This window comes from Lampetra planeri, unplaced genomic scaffold (assembly GCF_965212315.1).
Source record: "Lampetra planeri unplaced genomic scaffold, kcLamPlan1.2.h2 scaffold_1355, whole genome shotgun sequence".
NCBI classification, from domain to species: domain Eukaryota; kingdom Metazoa; phylum Chordata; class Hyperoartia; order Petromyzontiformes; family Petromyzontidae; genus Lampetra; species Lampetra planeri.
In genome coordinates, this window is record NW_027614073.1 from 10,366 (window position 1) to 30,223 (window position 19,858).

General features: G+C 43.2%; 1 protein-coding gene across 1 annotated transcript; it reads left to right on the forward strand.

Moving 5' to 3' along the window:
• Nucleotides 1-5,515: 5,515 nt before the first annotated feature.
• On the forward strand, nt 5,516-19,410 carry LOC144739184 (uncharacterized; the record flags this gene model as incomplete). The annotated part of the gene is given in 29 exon segments (XM_078622158.1): nt 5,516-5,555; nt 6,531-6,602; nt 7,421-7,494; nt 7,496-7,551; nt 9,253-9,649; nt 10,127-10,207; nt 12,398-12,487; nt 12,577-12,612; nt 13,582-13,653; nt 13,773-13,817; nt 13,922-13,957; nt 14,175-14,228; nt 14,567-14,638; nt 15,087-15,125; nt 15,254-15,310; nt 15,719-15,873; nt 16,037-16,073; nt 16,167-16,220; nt 16,296-16,349; nt 16,583-16,636; nt 16,762-16,815; nt 17,551-17,595; nt 17,667-17,720; nt 17,941-17,994; nt 18,146-18,217; nt 18,312-18,347; nt 18,755-18,901; nt 19,061-19,115; nt 19,207-19,410. Coding segments are annotated over 29 exon segments (2,296 nt in total), but the record flags the coding sequence as incomplete, so codon positions are not given.
• Between the last annotated feature and the right edge of the window lie 448 nt (nt 19,411-19,858).

Here is a 19,858-nt window from a genome sequence, read left to right on the forward strand (position 1 = left end):
CATGGTTATTCATCCAGACCCTGTGCGTACTGCAGTCCTCGCTCCAGTCTCTCTCTCTCTCTCTCTGTCTCTCTCTCTCTCTGTCTCTCCCTCTCTCTCTCTCCATCAATCCCCTATGTCTCTGTGTCCTGATGGGGATTTCATTTTGGGAACGCGCTGCAGCTTGTATTGTCTAATCTGGCTGTTTGTGTGTGTGTGTGTGTGTGTGTGTGTGTGTGTGTGTGTGTGTGTGTGTGTGTGTGTGTGTGTGTGTGTGTGTGTGTGTAAATGAATATTAACAGTGAGCAGGCAGCTGCGCTATATTGTGCGTAAAGCCTGTGAGCTGACGTCACACACACGCACACACACACACACAGCAACACACACACACACACACACACACACACACACACACACAACACACACAAATTGAAGAGATCCAGTGCAGCAGACATGACCATCACAAAGAGGTGTCAATCAAACCAATGAGTAATGCAATAATAGAAAACCAATGACAGATCAGAAGCAAACAAAGTGTGTTGTCACTGTTGGAAAAGCAAACTAAGCCAGTTTAGTGAGCATCAAACGCCGATGAATATCCAGTGCACGGATTCTGTTGCTGACATCTGTTTTTAAAGAGCCTCCAGCCACTTGAATCTAATTGACAGGAAGTTGATTTGATTTAATTGAATTTCCCCCGATTCCCTGCACTTGCGATTACAAGTCAAATCCAAACCACCTTCAGGCCGGGTGACAGGAGGTCGATGGTAGTTCTCATATATCGCAACTAAATACACTTCATAGATCAAATAATTAGTGTTACATGGCCAAAGGGATCTAAAGGATCATGTCCCATGTCCACTGCAGCCAGGTCCTTGTATTAAAATCCTGTTGGTCCTGGTTGAATATCTCAGACTAATCACTTGTCAACAAATGTTCTCAAATGTCCATAAACCGTCGTTGTAACTGCGTGTTAAGCTGTTTGACTGTTGACAGCAGCAGAATATGATTTTCTTCTGTCCGACCTGTGTGGCTCTGATCGCAGGAGGGATGTTTTCCCCTTCTGTTCCCAGACTCACCTTCCCCCTCAAAAAAAAAAAAAAAAAACAAGTCAAAGTCAATTGCTGCTTTCTCTTGTGGCGTTCTGCCATAAGCTCCAAGCACTCTTGATTAAGAGAGGAGTGCTATTGATTTATTCTTTTTTTTTTCAGAAGGTTGGCAGAGCCCACGTGACCATGCAATCTGAAAAAAAAGCAGGCAGAAAGAGAGTAGAGAAAGAGAAAAACTTTTTCCCAAAGAATATAAGACAATCAGAAAGGTTTCTACCCAGAGAAGATCACTTGGATCTACTGATACTGAAACGTCGAGGTCTGCGTTCACTGTGTGTCCACATTATAGTTGAGGTCATGGAGGTTTAAATTACACTCATGAGTCCTCATATTTTTGAGACCCGTCTCATATCGACCCAAATCTGTATGAGAACTCGATGATGTCCATAGGGCTCATATTTAACAAAGTAGGACGAGAACGGACAGAGATCACAAGTCACTTTTGTGTTTAATAAAGCAAAAGGTTGTGTTTGTTTTCTGATGTAACCTGAAATTTGGTGGTTAGCATTTACAATAGACCTAATGAATCACAGTATGTGTAACAGTAGTGTTACTTTTTCACCACAGCAGTAGTAAATGATCAGTTCATGATATAATGGTGTGTTAAAACACAGTTAGTGCACACTGGCAAGATCTTATATCTGGCTAAACTTTGATGTAATAAACTCCAAATCTACAAAGGTTTAGTGAACAAAGGCTAGAAACTGTGCTCAAGCTGCGTTCTAACCCGAGGGCATTGGTCACCAGTGAGCTGGTCATGGGGTCGACGATGCGGATGAATAATCATAAATTGCTCTGTTCTTCTCTGTGACAGCACAGTCTGCGACTGCTCCCTCACTGAGAACACAAGCTCTCAATTATCCAGGCTAGACACATGATCTCTGTGCCAGATCTCTGTGGCGGCCCAGTCGCCGTGTTACACGTCCTCACAGATATCTCAGAGCACGACAGCAACAATCTATTCACATTTTGTGATACGAAAACAAATACATCATCTTGACCTTTACAGTTCTGTTGTTGCCGAGTATAAATGAATGGACGTCCATGGTTTATGTTGTACGCTGTAATAATGACCACACATACCTTCGCCTGATATAAACAGACACCGCTGTCTAATAACGTATCCTGATCGGCAACAAATAAAATCGAAATAAAAACATACACGTCAATACATCTGTGCCATCATCAGACATTATTGAAAGATTTAAGCAAAATGTATACATTTAAAACATACATAACTAGCATGACATAATGTGTTATTCTGTCCTCAATGCCATAGCCTTGATGTATTAATTATTGTTATGTTATATTGTTGTTATTGTTATATTAATCAATATGCAATATCACATAGTCTGTAAAGGGATCAATAATTCAGGATTTTCTCACAGGAAGCAGGTCTTATATTGAAGAAACTTCTATGCTGTGGCATGCATCCTTGTAAATATAAGTGGTCTTTAAGCCCCTGGACAACAGTGGTTATAAATTCTTCAGATCAGAATTACCTTTCCTGTGAAGCAGGTGTTACAAACACAAACCTGCAGAACATTCACGCTTTTAAAACTAAAATGACCGTAGCTCAGTGGTAGCAAGTCGACACGCAAAGACGTCCTTGATGTCCCCACTATGACGTGTTTGTCCCAGAAGAAGTTAACAAATCTTTGTTTAGCTGCAAGATTGTCACTGCAATATTTAAATGCAAGAATGTCAGTACAAGTTAATAACAAATACACTCAAGTACTGTAGTGTTTTAGACAAATCTGAGCAAAGTTTGTCTGTGGGATCTTCAAATGTGCAACGACGACCCGATGCAGTTGCATAACACACAGGATTCATAAACAGCATGTCTGCTGGGGCTGTAGAGTTAATAACAAGGTGCTCGTGTGAACACCGAGCACTGACACGCATTCTTCTTCTAAGTTGATGAGTGCACATGATTATGAATTGCACATATTCATCACCGGCTGTCTGTTCTTCTCTAGCATGACGATGATTATTTGGGCGATTACATACAGACAGCACATGTCATTAGGAGGCACCTGAGAGAAAAAAAAAAGTGAGGCTTACACACTGAGGTTTCAGCTTCGTTTTAAGTGTTGGTAATAAAAACGTTGGCGCCACCTCCTCAAGCGACCTGGCCAATGAGAAGCCATAGAGCAAACTTTTATTTGTCCACAGAAAACGTTTGAACATCCCCTGCACCACTTCTCTTAGTCACTCCTCAACATGTGCAGGTAGAGCTGACTTCAGGGGGGATTTTTACACTTGTGACTCCTTCTGCTCCTCCTCAATCTCGCCCTGAGCTTCTCCGCCAAGCCGGTCTGTCTCCCATCACCGAGGGGAGTGAAACATGGCCTTCCACGCTGGTTTGTCAAGGTAAATGAATTTCTGTCAGAGTCCATCAGCAGCAGCCGTCCGTCTTTTGATGTCCATAGTGATACGTTTTAGGTATGTGTTCAATGACGGCAGCATCCACTTCTTCATTTTCAGTTTTATTGTTTTATAACTCAGTAATTACTGAGTGTGATATACCATACATTTTATAGACAGAATGATGTCATAGAAAGTTTTCTTTTAAAATAATTGTAATAATAATAATGATTTTAGTAATTCAGCACTGAAAGAGCCGGAATGCCTATCCTTCATCTTCATCTGCAAGAGATATCCAGACATACTGTATTTCTCAATATCTTTGTCCACATGCTCTGTGAAACCATCACTTCTAACTCAACTCACTGGCAACTCACTCATTCTTATGAGGACAAACACAATGGCAAGAAGGAGTGAAGTATGACGGTAAGACAGGCCAAGAAAACATCCATCAACTATTACCAAAGTGAATTAAAGAGAGGAGAGGAAATAACAAATTGGCTCAAAAGGAAGAGATATATGTGGAATATGATCGGTTTTGTCCTATGACAGCTGCAAATGCTTCATTCTGCTTGAATGTTTGTGTGTAAAGTTATAAAGTGCGTTGATCTCTAAATGATTCAAATATTATTAACAACTTGCCCTCCTCCAATAGAGCTACAATGAATACTAACAGGAGCTCTTATCTCTTCTCTCAACCTTTGGTAGGTGCAACTAACAATTTTCTTGTTTGTAGCCTTGAATTTTAGCATCAGGTGATGGTGTTGATTTTCCCCCGTCAGCAAAACATTCTCCTCCAACAATGTCCAACATTGAAAGCTTCCTTCAGATCGCATTCTATCGTTTGTGTGGAGAGGCAGCGGCGACAGACAAGATGGACTGGCATAAAAGGAATGCCAGCGAGTCCCTCTGGAGCTCTGAAGATGCTCCTTTAACTTCAAGGGCAAAACGTTAAATCCTGCTCTGAAGAGACCTTGCTGACTAAGCCATTAGTCACTCCTCTGACAGTACACACACACACACACACACAGCAGGTACATTTGTAAGACAGTTCACAGACTGAGAAAAAAGGTCACACCCTCATCACCACCTCCACCATCTCTGTCAGGTTGACAGGTTATAACCTTTGCCTCTGGAAAGGAATCCCTGAACTGTCACTCATGTGGTTTGATGGATCTGGGATTGCTTGGTGGATGTCAAAACCCAATGGAAATGACACACACCGTTGTGTAAGATCACCCTGGAAAACTTTGTTGATGATACGCTGTTGTATCGAAACGTAAGCATACAGATGATGATATGGGCAGTAAATATATTTTGTATTTGTCAAAGGCTAGTAGAGTCATGTTGTGTGTCTGTGTGTATATATCTATTGTCATTGTGATGTAGTGCACAAGTGTGAGAGCCATTGCACCATGTCAAATTGACCCAGACACGCCCTGTTGAGAGGAATGTCTAGAGCCAAAAGACCCACTTGTGTATGAAAAGCAGGTGAAAGCAGAAAGTGGTCTGTCGAGCCGAAACCCCTACCCACCCCCCCGGTGCACCCATTGCCAGTAGTACCTTCCATCAGTGACACTGCAGATGCACTGGTACTTGGCCCAGTCAGTAAATAGTCCTTATCGCGTGGAACCCGGGAATGACGGGCCTGGCTAGTTTAAAAGGTCAAAGGGATAAAGACCCCAGGCCGATTGTGGAGACCTCCACGAGCCAGGGATGTGGCGTTAAACACCGACTCTCATATCTTTTATCGAGATTGGCCTTAGTTTACAGCTACAGTAGCAGCAGTAAGCAGGTGAGCTAGGCTGCTAATCTAGTGTTATTGGTTCCCACATTGTACATGTTCTACATTTGATAAATCCTGATCACTACGTTATGACTTCCGAATGATTTTACCATTGATTGTAATCATCTCCATTTCTACTGAGTGAATTTCACCATGTTGAATCAATGTCGGTCAAAGAGAATCGATATTCCTGACAGAAAACTGACGCTCTCCATCACCTTTGAACAGAATGTTCCGATGTCATCTATCGGTGTCGGCCTTCTCCAGTGTCTGCATGACCCTGCTGTCCCTCCTGGTATCTCCAGCACATGGACGTAAGTCACCCACAATGCAATACGCAATCACTGACACATCAGAAGATCCTTGAGTGCCACCTAATGTCTGTTCCCTCTGATAATCACACATTGCCCCATTGTCTGCACATCGGCAGCACAACACCATGAACATGCACTAGGTGTGCAGCTTTTTTAAAAAATTGCATCACTGTCACAAAGCACGCGTGGAGGCACGTGACTCCTCATTTGTGGTTCATCTCTTGCTCATTGCACTAATGACGAGGGTTTGGAGCGTAATGCCACGGCAGGCAGTAACCTTAACAACTTGAGGCCCACATGCACAGTCAGATGTTCATTTAGTGGTGGTAAATACGACATTATAAATACCGTCTCACCACTTTATCTCATTTCTCAGCAATTATGCGGGATCTGTGAACGGCTTCCAGATGTGTGGTGTTGTGAATGAGCTGACTCAGGTTATTGACTGGGGAGCCCCTCTGGCTGTCACCATGCTTCTTTCAAGAAGTTTTTCCAGAGGCTTCTTTTCAGTTGAGCCACGCAGTATTAAAAGCCAGCGTATATTCTATATTTCCTTTTTTTTTTAAGTGAGGGCAACAGTTAATAAAAGCCTGAATCAAGGGCATTGTGATAAATACAGGTATCACTGAAGGAAAACGTCATCTCTATCAATCACAGACATAGAGCTAGGGGGAGTCTCACACCTGCCAAACTGACTCTGAGTCCACACTAACATTCATCAACAATGCGCTGCAATTTGTGTTGACATATTTGGATCAAAGGTTCCTGCATCATAAAGCTCCAACAATATATTGACTTAGGAGGGCAGGAGTCGTGAGTGTGGTTGTAAGAGAACGCCCATGTGCATTGGGAAGCCATTAAAGATGGTACTTTTCTCTTGTATCTATCTCCTGGCATATACCAACTGAACAAAACATAGCTGTAATGTGTTGTGTTTGTCACATTTTGGGCTTTTTTTTTGTTTTTTCCAATCAGAACTTGACCTTAACCGACTGGATGGTGACTCCGTCTGCCCCCCGATTCGAAGCGGACAAGACGACCTTCCAGGTGAAACACTCTTTGGTCATGATGGGGTACCGGAAGATGTAGTTTTCAAAAGTGGAAGCAGCGTTTTTCAACTGCAAACCTCTACCTTGAAATGCTTAGAAGAGAAAATAGACCATCCAAGGGAAGGTGATAAATTTAGCTGAAAATGGGGGTCATGCCATTCGTCAAGACAGATTCCAAGGAGCCAAATGTTCCACTTTTGATTTACTGATTTTTAGTTGGAAGAATTGAAACTCAGCAAGAGTTTAACTGCATCGCGACTGCTGACTGACTAGAAACAGTCTGCCAACACATCTGCACACATTCAGCACTGAGGTTTGACAAAGTAAAACAATCAAGAAACCGTTGGTTTCCCCACGGGACTAACTCCTCATTTTTATCCAATGATTTCCTTTGACACAAAGTGAACGGTGTCATTGTAAAATGTTCCATCCACTGAGCAACACGGCTAGTGTCTGATGGGTCAAACAAATAAAATGAGATTCTGATGCCTTTATTTAACCTGATTAAAGGACGTTAACATTTTTGATAGTTTCATCAGACTCAGTATTTATAGATTTATAGATATTTATATTTGCTCAGATATGGTGAAGTTATACATTTGTGTTGATTGCTGTAATGCACAATATGTTACATTTTTCTGTCAAACTGGAAAATGCTGCCCATTGCTTCTTATAAATACTGAAACAGTTCATGCTTTTACTTATACTAGTGGTTACCATTAACAAAATGTAATGCCAAAACCGTTCCAGTCAATAAATTGCTACCGCCTGTTACCTACTGTTAAAATAATATCAACAGAGCCACTGTCCTTGTAGGTTTTGATTTGATAACCCAGTTCCAGCTGGATGTCATCTCCCTGAAAGGAGTGAGGAAGGTAGAAGGTTCCACCCCCCCTCCAGGTGGCCTACCGTCTCGACAAGGAGGCGAACTTCCAAATTCCAACTATGTAAGTACAGTAAAGGGTTTGTAAAGAGCAGTTGAAGACACACATGTCAGAGAGCAGCAAGTGGGCTCCTTGATGCAGGTGTTGCATTATTACAGGTCAGGCACAGATGTTACTGCGCGGCAAGCGCTACATACTTTGTTAAGGAAACGTGTCTGAACATATTTGGCATCTTTTAGACCACGAAAGAATTTGTTTTAATGCATCAGTTGCTACAAGAGATCTGAGGAGACGTTTATCACCCGCGTCTTCTGAGTAATGATTTATCTTGTATGGGCTCCATAAAGAGCGTAGAACAAAAGTAAAATAACGGGTGCTGACAGCATTGCTTCCTGTGAGGATTTTCTCCAGCTTTGATTAAAGGTTAGCTTTAGCAACATGGTCTGGTCTTAGCTTGTCGTGGGAGCCGTGGAGCATCAGTGATATGTGAGCCTTTACTGAGTCAGCTGAGCTCCTGACGTGAACAAGAAATTCTCTTCTGTGTATATGTTTCATGGACTGTCACAAAGAATAATGGAGGCCAATGTGGTCCAGCGTTTTATTCTGTCTGGAGCGTGTAAGTGATTCTTCTTTTACCTCAGATGTTTGTATTCCTCTGGTTTTGCACCACTTACATGACACATACGTCCATAGAAACCAGACCATGATCTGTCCTCTTTACCAGGTGGGTCACTTGGGACAGCTTGAGTCAGTTTAACATCCCAGGTAGTTTTAGCGTTTGTGAATCCCGGCCTGTGTATACCGTTTACAATGGTTACATATCGTAGCTGATAACTTAAACAAACCCCTGTTTTAAGGTAAATTATCCCTCATGGCAAGCTAAAATTGGTGAAGTTTCCCTTTAAATGGTTCATTGATTTACACAAATGCATTCATGTGTCAAACAGTTGGTTGAACTGTCAGCAATTGAAATTGCAAATGACATAAATTGGTATATTCATGATGATTACGTTTCCATTTCTACAAATACGTCACATGTTTTAACAAAGGTCTTAACAAAGATGTTTCAGTGTTTTGCCCCGGAGCTTGCTCTCCTCTGCTTTGACTGATCTTCCTAGTCGGCTAACGCTCTCAAAAGCTGTTATGTAACATCGCTGGCGTGCTGCAGCTCCTCCACTCGGCCCTGTCACCCTGAATGCAAATACGTGTTTATTGCCCCGACGGGTCCTGTGACACAGACTGCACTTTGAAGTCGGTCGGAGCCGGCGAGCTTCGGCTGTGCTCCGTCCTATCCTCTGCAGGGCAAAAGTAGCACATGCTTCAGACTTTGTCGCCTTCGGCAAATCTGGAGAGTGGTCTTCATTTGTTTTATTGGGTAACAGGAAACTCTTTTTATTGCCTTTCCTTCATCATTTACAAGATGGTAAAAGTCCGGCTGCAGCGCCCATCAATGAACGCACCACCTACTGAGAATCTGGCTTGTTAAAAGCTCAGACAGACTTTGGACAGAATGTTACGCAGCCTGTTGAAAGATATAATACGTCTGACGATCTATATTTGTTTCACAACATTGATGGTGATGAGTGTTTGAAGTTATATTTAGTTTGAGTTGAGGATATTGGCTATTTCATGCCATAGAAGAGTTAGAACATTTTTTCAAAGTTTCCTTTCACTGTTTAAAATCCATTTGACGTTGACGAGCTTAAACTCACTTGAAAACACGCTACGTCTGTTTTGAACCTCCTTTCCTGTCACGCCTCTCAGGTTAAACTTTCCCCGTGGGTTCCCTGATGAGTACTCGTTCATGGTGACCTTCCGTATGATCAAGAACACAGTCAACAAGGTGTGGAACGTCTGGCAAATCGTCGATGAAGACGGACAGAAGCAAGCTGGGATGAGGCTGAACGGCGATCAACAGTCCCTGGAGTACTTCCTCATGGGCGCTGACGGCACCTTGCAGACTGTCACCTTCCCCGGCCTGTCTGTCCTCTTCAACACCAAGTGGCACAAGGTGATGATCGGCGTGGAGTACGACCAGGTCACTTTGTATGTGGACTGCAAGCCGGTGGACTGGAAACCCATCAAGGGCAAAGGCCCCATCAACACAGAGGGAGACACGCTCATTGGCAGGCTGGATGCGGATCCCGAGGCCTCTGTGGTGGTAAGAAAGGACGCTCACTGCATCTAATGTTCACTTCTCACCAGCAAAGCTGCTCAGCTGGATTCCAGCGTGGAAATATAATCTCTGAAAGAAAACCTGCAGTGGAAAAGTGCCGACGAGTATTAGGGCCATGTAGGAGAAAAGGATTTGACATGGTGCACTATGAGAGAAAAGTCAAATATGATTTTGTGAATAAAGTCGAGAAATGTTGAGAATAAAGTCAAAATTCCGAGAATTATTCCCAAAATTTTGACATTTTTCTCGAAGTGCACAATGAAAAAAAAAATCCACTCTCAAATATTTCTCTCCTACATGGCCCTAATACTCTTCTGTAGAAAAGCTCTAGTGCACACAGTGAAGAAAAAAAGTACAAAGAAATATCTGCACCATGATGGAGCACGTTTCTTCTGTGCTTCATTTCTGTGTAAATGAATCTTTTACAACGTATGTGCAGTAACAGTACAAACTCTTTTCTAGTTTGAGCTGCAGTGGATGTTGATTCACTGCGACCCAAAGAGAGCCCAGAGAGAGAGCTGCAGTGAGCTGCCTGCCACCGAGGTACAGTAACAAGGCTTCAGATCTGCTCAGCATCTGCGGCGGTTTGTGGTTTCACTCATGCTGAGAGGAAACAAAGCAGCAAAACTGAGATAGAGTGGCAGAGCTGGAAGCAAACCTGTGCAAAAGCAATTTCCTTGAGTGCATCCCTAGGTTGTAGCTCATCCACAACATTTCATCAGTCAAATATATTGTGTGTGTTTTTTGTTGTTGTTGTTGTTGTTGTTGTATGGAGCAGCAGATTATAACTCTAAAATGGGGGGCCGATCTGTTTGGGTGGGCAGACGTGATGTCATTGGCTGTGTTAAACCGCATTTTAAAGGGACTAAATTTAAACATCAGTCCTCTAACCAGCAAATTCAATAAAGGAGATGGGCATTAAATAATTCAAAGCTTGACGTCAGAAACACGTCCGGTACAGTATGGGAAATACTCTGTGGTTATTATGCAATTAAACATTCCGCCTGAACAGTGTCACAGCTTTCGCTGCTGGTGAACCAGTATCACGGGTACCAGTACCAGTACACGGGTCATTATGTCGAATAGAAGCGGTGCAGAGAAGTTGTCAGTGACGGTTACACGCTGTGTTACTAATCCGCTGCAACAGACAAATTATCAAATTATTTCTGTATGTGAAATAGAGTGAACAAAGAGGGGAATATATATACAAGAAATTACTGTTTTGTTATTAATTTAAAATGAAATATATACTGTATTTGGGATTATGTTGGATGTGAACCTCCAGGAAGTAAAACAACAGCTTCAAATTCATTTGACGGTGCACGGACTTTGAACTATTTAAGTCCAGTTCATGGTATCAGTACGTGGTATGAGGAGTGAGTAGCAAAAGACGATAAAGGTCCAACAGCAGGTCGACAGTAGCCAAACACCTCCTCAAGATAATTCAAACCCCCTATGTGACGGGTGGTGAACAGTGATAAACATACGTGAACTAAAACAGAACATCTGGATGTTTCTGTGAAGAGCACGGACACATCCACACACTGTGGAAGGTGCGTGGCTTTCATGATGAATCATTTTGTCCCATTTAGGACGGTTTTAGCACAGCAAATGGCTTTTCTGCCTCAGAGAAACACTTGTAGCTGGTAATGAAGATGTCTCTGTGCCGCCTCACGTCTCTTTTATGTGTAAAAGCTGCAGTGCAATGAATTGTCATCGGCTACCGATTGTTTGCATTCAGTCACGGCCATCATGATCCCAACGCTTTTAGCCGCCGTAGACAGAAATACTTCCTGCCCTGCTTTGCTCAGGCTCTGATTTCAGCCGTCATCGTCTGCAGCTGGGAGGTGGTTCTGTACATGGAGGCGTTGTGGGCTGTGTATTCAAATAGCAGCATGATGCTCACTAGTATGACGAACCAGTGCGCTTCTGCTGACACTTTTGGTAAAAGGTGGTGTGACAACTTCCACTAACTCTCCTTTTATCTGATTTCTCTTGCCTCTTCAGATGTATGCCAATGCTGAGGTATTTATCTTTCTACTCTCTTTTTGCTTTTGTGATTCGTAGCCAATAATCTACTTCAGTGCTTTGGTTGCCTAATGCCTCATTGCTTTGTTCTACAATCTCATTCATGGTGGTGGCTTTGTTAGAAGTTTTCCATTGGAGGAGATAGTCACAACGTCATGGTAGACAAAAAATATTATAAAACGTATTAAAATGTGATGTAAACAGATGTGTGTACTTGCTAGAGGGATCAATTTTTTTAAGAAATGGACCCTAACTCATCTCTATCAGCTCCTTTGGGGGCTTATTAAAAGTGACACCCAGACATCTCAATCGCCTCCTGGTGGTCGGGTTTCCAGTGTAAAATTTCAAAGCACATCCAAAACTTTGTAGGCTGAAGGGAATATGTCATGTAGACTCACATGCTGATGTAATATCGGCACCAAAGCCTTGATTGTGACATAAAGGAAAATACTGATGAAGAGACTCCGAATCTCCTGTGGTCATTAGGGCAACGTGATGCATTCATTTCATTTTGAAAGAGAATGTCATCCCACGAGGCCAGTAGTTGAAGTACTTTTACTCAGAGTTGTAAAACGGCCCTGGCAGCAGTCTAATAAGGCCTGTGGTCCAAACAATGTGCTAAAAACCTCCTGCGGTGTGTAGACGTGCTGCTACATTATCAGTAAAGTTTGGTTGGTCCCATTCACTGACTGTCGCTTCACTCAGCCTGACAGGTCAGTCCAAGGCCCCCCAGGAGCCCCTGGCCCTGAGGGTCCCCGTGGGCCCCCAGGAGAAAACGGCAGAGACGGAAGAGATGTAGGTGTTTGCATCTCAACGGCAGACCTCTCCAGGAATTGTGAGCAAATAACCCCGTCCTTGACAGTTGCTTTTTGTCTTCTCTGCAGGGTCTTCCAGGGCCCTCTGGCACACCGGGTGCTCCTGTGAGTATGAAATGATCAATCATATTCTTACAATAGGATGGGATTGTTTGTTGTCATGTGACACCAAAGGACAAACGTTCTTTTACCTCTGAGAATTAAGTCTGTGGCGTCTGCGAAAAGACTGAAAGCTGCGACATTGTGAACACAAGTTAGTGAACACGTTTGTCACAGGGAGAAATCAACTTGAAATACTACGCTGACTACAAAGCATGTGCCTTGTGTACTTACTTAATTTACATACTTACATGACATTATTCGCTGTGTCCCTCAAGGGAGCTGAGGGGAACGCTTTCCTCTGTCTTCTAAACAAACACAAATACACACACAATTAGCAGTGGGAGGAGGGAGGAGGAAATGTTTTTGTCCCAGTGGTCCAGAGCTGTAATTGTGCTGTTTGTGGTTCATGTTGTGCCTGTGTGGAGCAACTTAGACTCACCAGTTCTTATTGTATAATTTGTTTCTTCTTTTCCCTGTGTTCAGTTTTATAGTCTTTTGTTTGTACAGATACTTACAAAATGTACACAGTCAGTTCAGGGGAATTATCCTCTCTACCAATGGAATCCAGGACTACAGTTAATATCCCAGTATTTATGGTTTATTACATGTTTACACACGTGCACACACACACACACACACACACACACACACACTTAGCTATTATCTAGCTTTTTTTCTAGGATACTTTATGGTTTCTTCTTACTGATGTAACTTTGCTGCTCCAGCACTGTACATTTCTCCGCTGTGGGTGAAATTAAGGACGATCTTATTTTATTGTTCCTTTATCTCATACAGTCATGTGGCTGAAACTACCTTAAAGAAATGTCTATCTCATTAGGTGTTTATAAACTTGCCTCAGACGGCCTCTGGGCTCCTGTGTATCCTTCCAACCTATTTATTTCTTCCCGTTCTAGACTATGTACAGGAGTTGATGGGAGACACAAGAGTAACCTACTTTGTTGTGTTTCCCAGGGCAACAAAGGGGAACAGGGCGAGATCGGTCTTCCTGGTCAGAGAGGTCTACCTGGCCAGACAGGATCTGCTGTAGGAAACACACTCTTTCTGCTGTCTGCCTGTAGTGTGTGTGTGTGTGTGTGTGTGTGTGTGTGTGAATGATCAGCGAACGTGTCAAAGCTGAATTGATTGTCTGTTTTTGTCTGCAGGGTATCCCTGGTCCGATGGGTCCCAGAGGACCTGTGGGCGAGAGAGTGAGTAACCATTTCGATTCCACTCTCATTTGTTCTTTGTGCAGCTTATTTTGTGCACACAGAGACAATACGACTCATTTGTCCCTTCAACTCGTCAATCACAGGGACTTCCTGGCTTTCCCGGTCCACCTGGTCCTGCTGTGAGTGGACGCATTTATTTTCAGAGTTTCAAAACACGTTTCACCCCAGATTGAAGAAACAAAAATCCACACACGTCTTGTTGTGTCTTCACAGGGCCCAGCAAGTGAAGGACCTGCTGTATGTGTCTACACCATCAGTGTTTCTCTGAAAAACTCCTCAACGTCACTCGACCATTGTCTGAGCAGTGAAGATGCTGCTGTGTCTGTTTTTTAACAGGGTGCACCAGGGAAACCAGGAATCCCAGGAGATGAAGGGAATATTGGACCTGAGGTCAGAGTTCTGTTTACAGGGAACAATTTTAGATCTGAATTTGATGTTTTCTATGTTGATATGCGCACACGTCACATACAGCATTATTATTACAGCTAGTTAACACCAAACACTAAAAAAGAGAACATACGACAACCTCATACAATATAACACAGTTTTACAGGATACACAAATGCTTTTCATACAAATTAGGTCTGACAAGACTGACTGAATTCAGAGTAAAAAGTAAAAAAAAACATGTAATAAAATTAAATAAGTTAAAGGTTATGATCTAATATAAACTGCTAAATGATTTGTTTTATGTCTTTGATATCAGCTGTTCTGATATTCCCTTGCAGGGTCCACCTGGACCCAGAGGAGACTCAGGAGCTCCAGGGCTTCCAGGTCCACCTGGTCCTCCTGGACCAGTGGTAAGAGCCACATCAAACCTTTATGTGTTCGGTTCTAGTTTTCACACAAACTTCCAGCCACCACTTTCACATCGCCCTCATTATTGTCATTGTTATTATCATCATTTTCAACTTAAACAGACCTCACTGACGACTGATGGCGTCTGGTTAGTGGACAGTCACATTCCACTCTGGGTGTGAATGATCCTTAAGCATCATTTATGGTTGAATAACGCCTCAAACACAAAATACTCTCAGTTCCTGAGTTCATTCTGTATAAAAGATAAGTTAGTATCTACTAAAAAAACCTTCCTTTTCTCTTCTTTGTTCGGACAAACTCCTTCAGCTTCATGATAAGTCATGAGTAGATGGTGCATGCTGCTGTTCTTCCATGACCTCCCTGGGAATCTCTTTCTATAAACATCTAAACTCCCTTGGATGTTTTAGATGTGACTGTGCTGTGTTTCAGGGACCGCCTGGTGCCAGTAATGAGGGAAGTGGGGAACCTGTGAGTGTTTTTACTGTCAAATATTTGCCTGCTGCGTGACGTCAGGATTTGCGACAGATAGCGTCTCGTCAATCGGCGCCTCTGCCCACTCGACCCACCATCTCACGTCAGTCTCTGTATGTCTGTAGTGTCCTGCTGCCTGTCCTGCTGGACCACAGGGGATTGCTGGGCTTCCAGGGATGAAGGTGAGAAACGTTGATAAAGGAAACTCAACAATTCTCACCAGCATAAAATTCAATATTTTTGCAGATTTGATGAGGTAAGCTGAGGTCAACTTGTTTGTGGGTGTCAGTGGGATTACACAAAAACGACCTGGTGGAGTGAAGTAGAATGGGCTGTTGGAGGTTCTGAGCTCTGCAAGTGTCCAGCTGAGAAATCCGTCTCTAATGGAACTCTCAGATGTGTTTTAGCCCAAAAATCGGTCAAGGTGTCTGCGCTTAGATCTCGAACCTTTTGACTGTACTGTCGACTGAGTTGAGGTGAAGCAGACAGACATTAAAGTCCTGATCTGCTGTTTTTGGTTTGTTGGACAGAAGCACTAATTGATGTATGATGGGATCAAACAATTTCATATTTGGGTTTGTTTCCCTCAGGGACACAAAGGAGTGGCTGGTGAGAATGGAAAAGATGGCGAACCTGGAGAGAAGGTGAATGCTGGACTTATTGACGTTCATTCATTCATTCTCATCGCCCACTTGCTCCGGTTACGGGTGGTGGTCGTGCTGGAGTCGATCCCAGCTGTCAACGGGTGAACGTCGGGACTCTTTTAACTCTTTTGATTCTCAGAAACAGTTGGCTTGTACCAAGTCCGTTATTTTTAGAAACATGTCAAAAGTCTGAAAATAGACTGACACCAGAAACAATTTGAGCAGTTCAGTCATTTCCTGCAAATCAATTCATCATTCCATCAGGGAGAGCCTGGACCAGAAGGAGCTCAAGGTCCACCAGGTCGGATGGGAGATGACGTAAGAACTATTTTCAGAGCGTGTGTGTGTGTTCGTGTTTGTGTGTGAAAATGTTTAATATGTGGGTCAATTGCAGGGGCAAAGGGGGCCCATTGGATTCCCTGGAACCACTGGGGAGAAGGGTGACAGAGTAAGTGAAATAGTCAAATCACATGGTTTTTGTTTTCTACTTGTAAAAACATTTGAACTCTCTCAATATTTTAAGGGTCCTCCTGGTTTCAATGGCAACCCAGGACCAACCGGTCCACCTGGAGCTCCTGTAAGCATCCATCACTCCTCTGTTTGGTTCTCTTTAAAGATGAACACAAGCCTCCTTCTAATTGGGAAGAAATACCTGTTTTCAGGGTGTGGAGGGAATCCGTGGACGTCAGGGTCTGGAGGGGCCTCAGGGTGATGAGGTGACTTCCATCACATCAACAACGCCTCAGCGTGTTTTACAAACATGGTTTGAGACATTAATTTCATTCAACATATGTGGTTAACATCGATTAGGGAGCGGTGGGTCCTCAGGGGGAGCAGGGTCCAGCAGGGGAAAAAGGAGACACTGTAAGTGCGAAGATCAGCCCAGTTCCGTTTTTTTTTTTTCTTCTTATTCCAACTGAACTTTTCTGCTGCGTCAGTGATGAATCAGTTCATTGATCCGGCTGTGACTGTGTGCTGGGACATTACAGGGAGAGCCGGGCAAAGACGGCTTGGATGGGCTCCCAGGAGCCGATGGTGCCAAGGTGACTCCAGAACTTTCCCTCTTTAATATCTGTACATTTCTGAAATGCATTCCTCCAACCACTACGAAACTGATTTCCATCCTGATGTTTGTCTTGATGTGAGCGAAGGTTTTATGACACATGTAGCGCAAACGAAAATGTTTCACAGTCCTTCCGATTCTAAAATGGTAGAGAGTGTTCTCTCACCATTGTTACCATTGTTTATCTGAAGCCATCAGAGAATATGATACATATGATGTGTCTGTAAACTTCTCAACAGGGAGAGTCTGGTACACCTGGACCCAGTGGTATCAGGGGGATTGTGGGAATTCCAGTAAGTTGTTTCTTTATGAAAATGAAATAAATAGGGTAAAAACAAAACTCAAAAACCATTACCAGAGCAATAAAGTCAAGTCACCTGTGGAAGTAAAAGTTGAAGAAGAGACTGAAGAGATCTGCTGTTCCCTTTGTGGGTTTGAGATTTAGGCTCTACTGATGAAACTTTATACATGAACACATCTTTTTTCTAGATTTTATCGATGATTCACTAGAATTGACAATAATGAAGCAGATCAGATACTTTGCTAATAATGTGATTTACAGTGTCATAACAGTCACTGTAATGAAAGATTATGTGACGTCATGTTCATGTTGTGTTGAAGCAGAAAATAAAATGGATAATTCACATCATTTGTATCAGTACAGGACATTTATACAGTTCCTTCCCTCCTTCACCTGCTGTGTTTGTGTCTTTAGGGGCTTCCAGGCAAACAGGGGGTGGTTGGGCCAGCGGGTGAAAAGGTTCGGATCAATAACTGATGCACGTCTGCAACATATAAACCGAAATAACACAAATTCTCCTGTGGATTTAGGGAGATACGGGAGCAGAGGGACCCATCGGGCCTGTCGGACTTCCAGGAAAATCTGTAAGTAGCCTCCTTCATGGATGAATGTCTTTATTTATTACTCTGATGTTGAAGTCCAGTCTGTCGTCACTCATCAGGGGGAGGCAGGAACTCCTGGAGAAGACGGGAAACCAGGAGACAAGGGAGCAACTGTGAGATCATACTTTGTAGTAGTAGTTGTTGTTCAAAGAGGTAAATTACAGTTAAGACATTTTGAGCACATTGTTCATTCAATTTCCAGGGTGAAACAGGAAAACAAGGACCTGTGGGGCCTGCGGGTCCTCCAGGCATCCAGGTGAGACGTTACCGTTATAACATGAAAATCGTATAAACCTTAACTCATGTACCACATTTACTGTTGATAAAGATGCTGTACAGAGGCAAGAAGTAAGAAACTTTAGAAAAGTAAGACGTGGTAAAGTAACCATTGATATACCTATTTGCAGGGTGATAAAGGCGATAAAGGTGACACCGGTGCCAAAGGGATGAAGGGTCACACCGGATACAAAGGGGATCAGGTTGGTCAAAACTCTTTTTTACCATTTTTATTGACAAGTCACAGATTTCAGTGACCATGTTTAAGAGTTACATGTGTTGTCATGTCCTGTCCAGGGACCTATGGGACCCATGGGACCAAAAGGGAGTTTGGTAAGACTTCTGTCAATGTGCATTTCGGATGTACGGATACAGTAGTAGACGTGCACATCCTCAGTGTAACGTTTTGTGTCCAGGGGGACACAGGTCTGGCAGGAGATCCTGGAGTTAAAGGGGATCAGGTGTGTGTTTGCCTCAGAGGGCTTTTGAAACCCAAGATGGGTCTTTCAACTAGATTCAACTAGTTTGACATTGGACTCGTTCCGTGTGTCTTTCAGGGCCCTCCTGGTATTACTGGATTAAAAGGAGAGGTAACATTACTCTTTAAAAAAAAGTTTGTTCACCGCTGTATCCAAGTCAAATGACCTGACATGTTTGTAGCACCTAGAAGCTAACGAGAGTCTGGTGACTGAGGTAGCGCTACTGGTATAAATGTCAGTGTTTTAACTGTCCACCGTCAGCAAGGACAGAAGGGTCAAAGAGGAGCAACTGGACCTGAGGGCAGACCAGGCCAGTCCGGCCATGAAGGTTTGGCTGGTCCTGCAGGAGCTCGAGGGCTGGAGGGAGAACCAGGGATCCCTGGATCACCAGGTCCCAGAGGTCTACCAGTAAGTACCTGTGACTATGTCAACCTGCTACCTGTGATCTTCACGTGCAGAATCCTGGTGTTTTTGACCTTTTTTTTTCCCCCAGTCTTCATTCAGACACCTGACAGATTATTCCTATAATGACATTTGAGGTATGACTGTGCATTTATTAACTCACAGGGTCCTAAAGTGAGTGATGAGAAGCTTCGGGAGGTTTGTTCAGCTGTTGTAGAAGGTCAGTTCATTCACAGTTTCTATGTGTCATATGCTGCTGATGCTGCTGTGGACAAAGATGACACCTGATGAGTTGTTCTCTGCCCATGTAGAACAATTAACAGCGTTTATGAAAGAACTTCTGAAAAAGCCAGCACCCATCGGTGCCCCTGGTACCCCTGGACCAGCAGGTCCACCAGGGCCTGCTGGAGAACCTGGAGCAGCAGGAGCCGTAGGAGCTCCGGGGCCAGCGGGTCCCAAAGGCCATCCAGGATTTTTTGGTCTCCCAGGCATACCAGGCAAGAAAGGTCAGCAAAGTTTGTACATCACTTCTTTTCAGCAGCCACTAATATTTTTAAACCATATTTTTATCTTCTACCAGGAGAATCTCTGACACTTCCTGGCATGCGTCATTGTTTTTAGTCACAGTAGACAGTTATGAGTCAGACAGCTCCAGAAAAGCAGAGACTGCAAGTACAACTTCCTCTTCCATCAGCAAAATTAAAAAGAACCAGTGTTTGCTTGGAAAATCAAATACCGCCAAACAACACTCCTCGACTCCTCGAAAGAAAGGATTGCTGACCTGCATATTAAATACAGATAACAGTAACCTGGTGAAACTGTGTATTGTACATGAAGTGCAGATAAATAAGTAGCTTTTAGCTATTTGTAGTTGTATTTGAGTATTTAGTATTTGATCCAAACAACCATGAATTACAGTGGCGTTGTGAAGTATATGAACACATCACCAGAAGAGGGACGTTT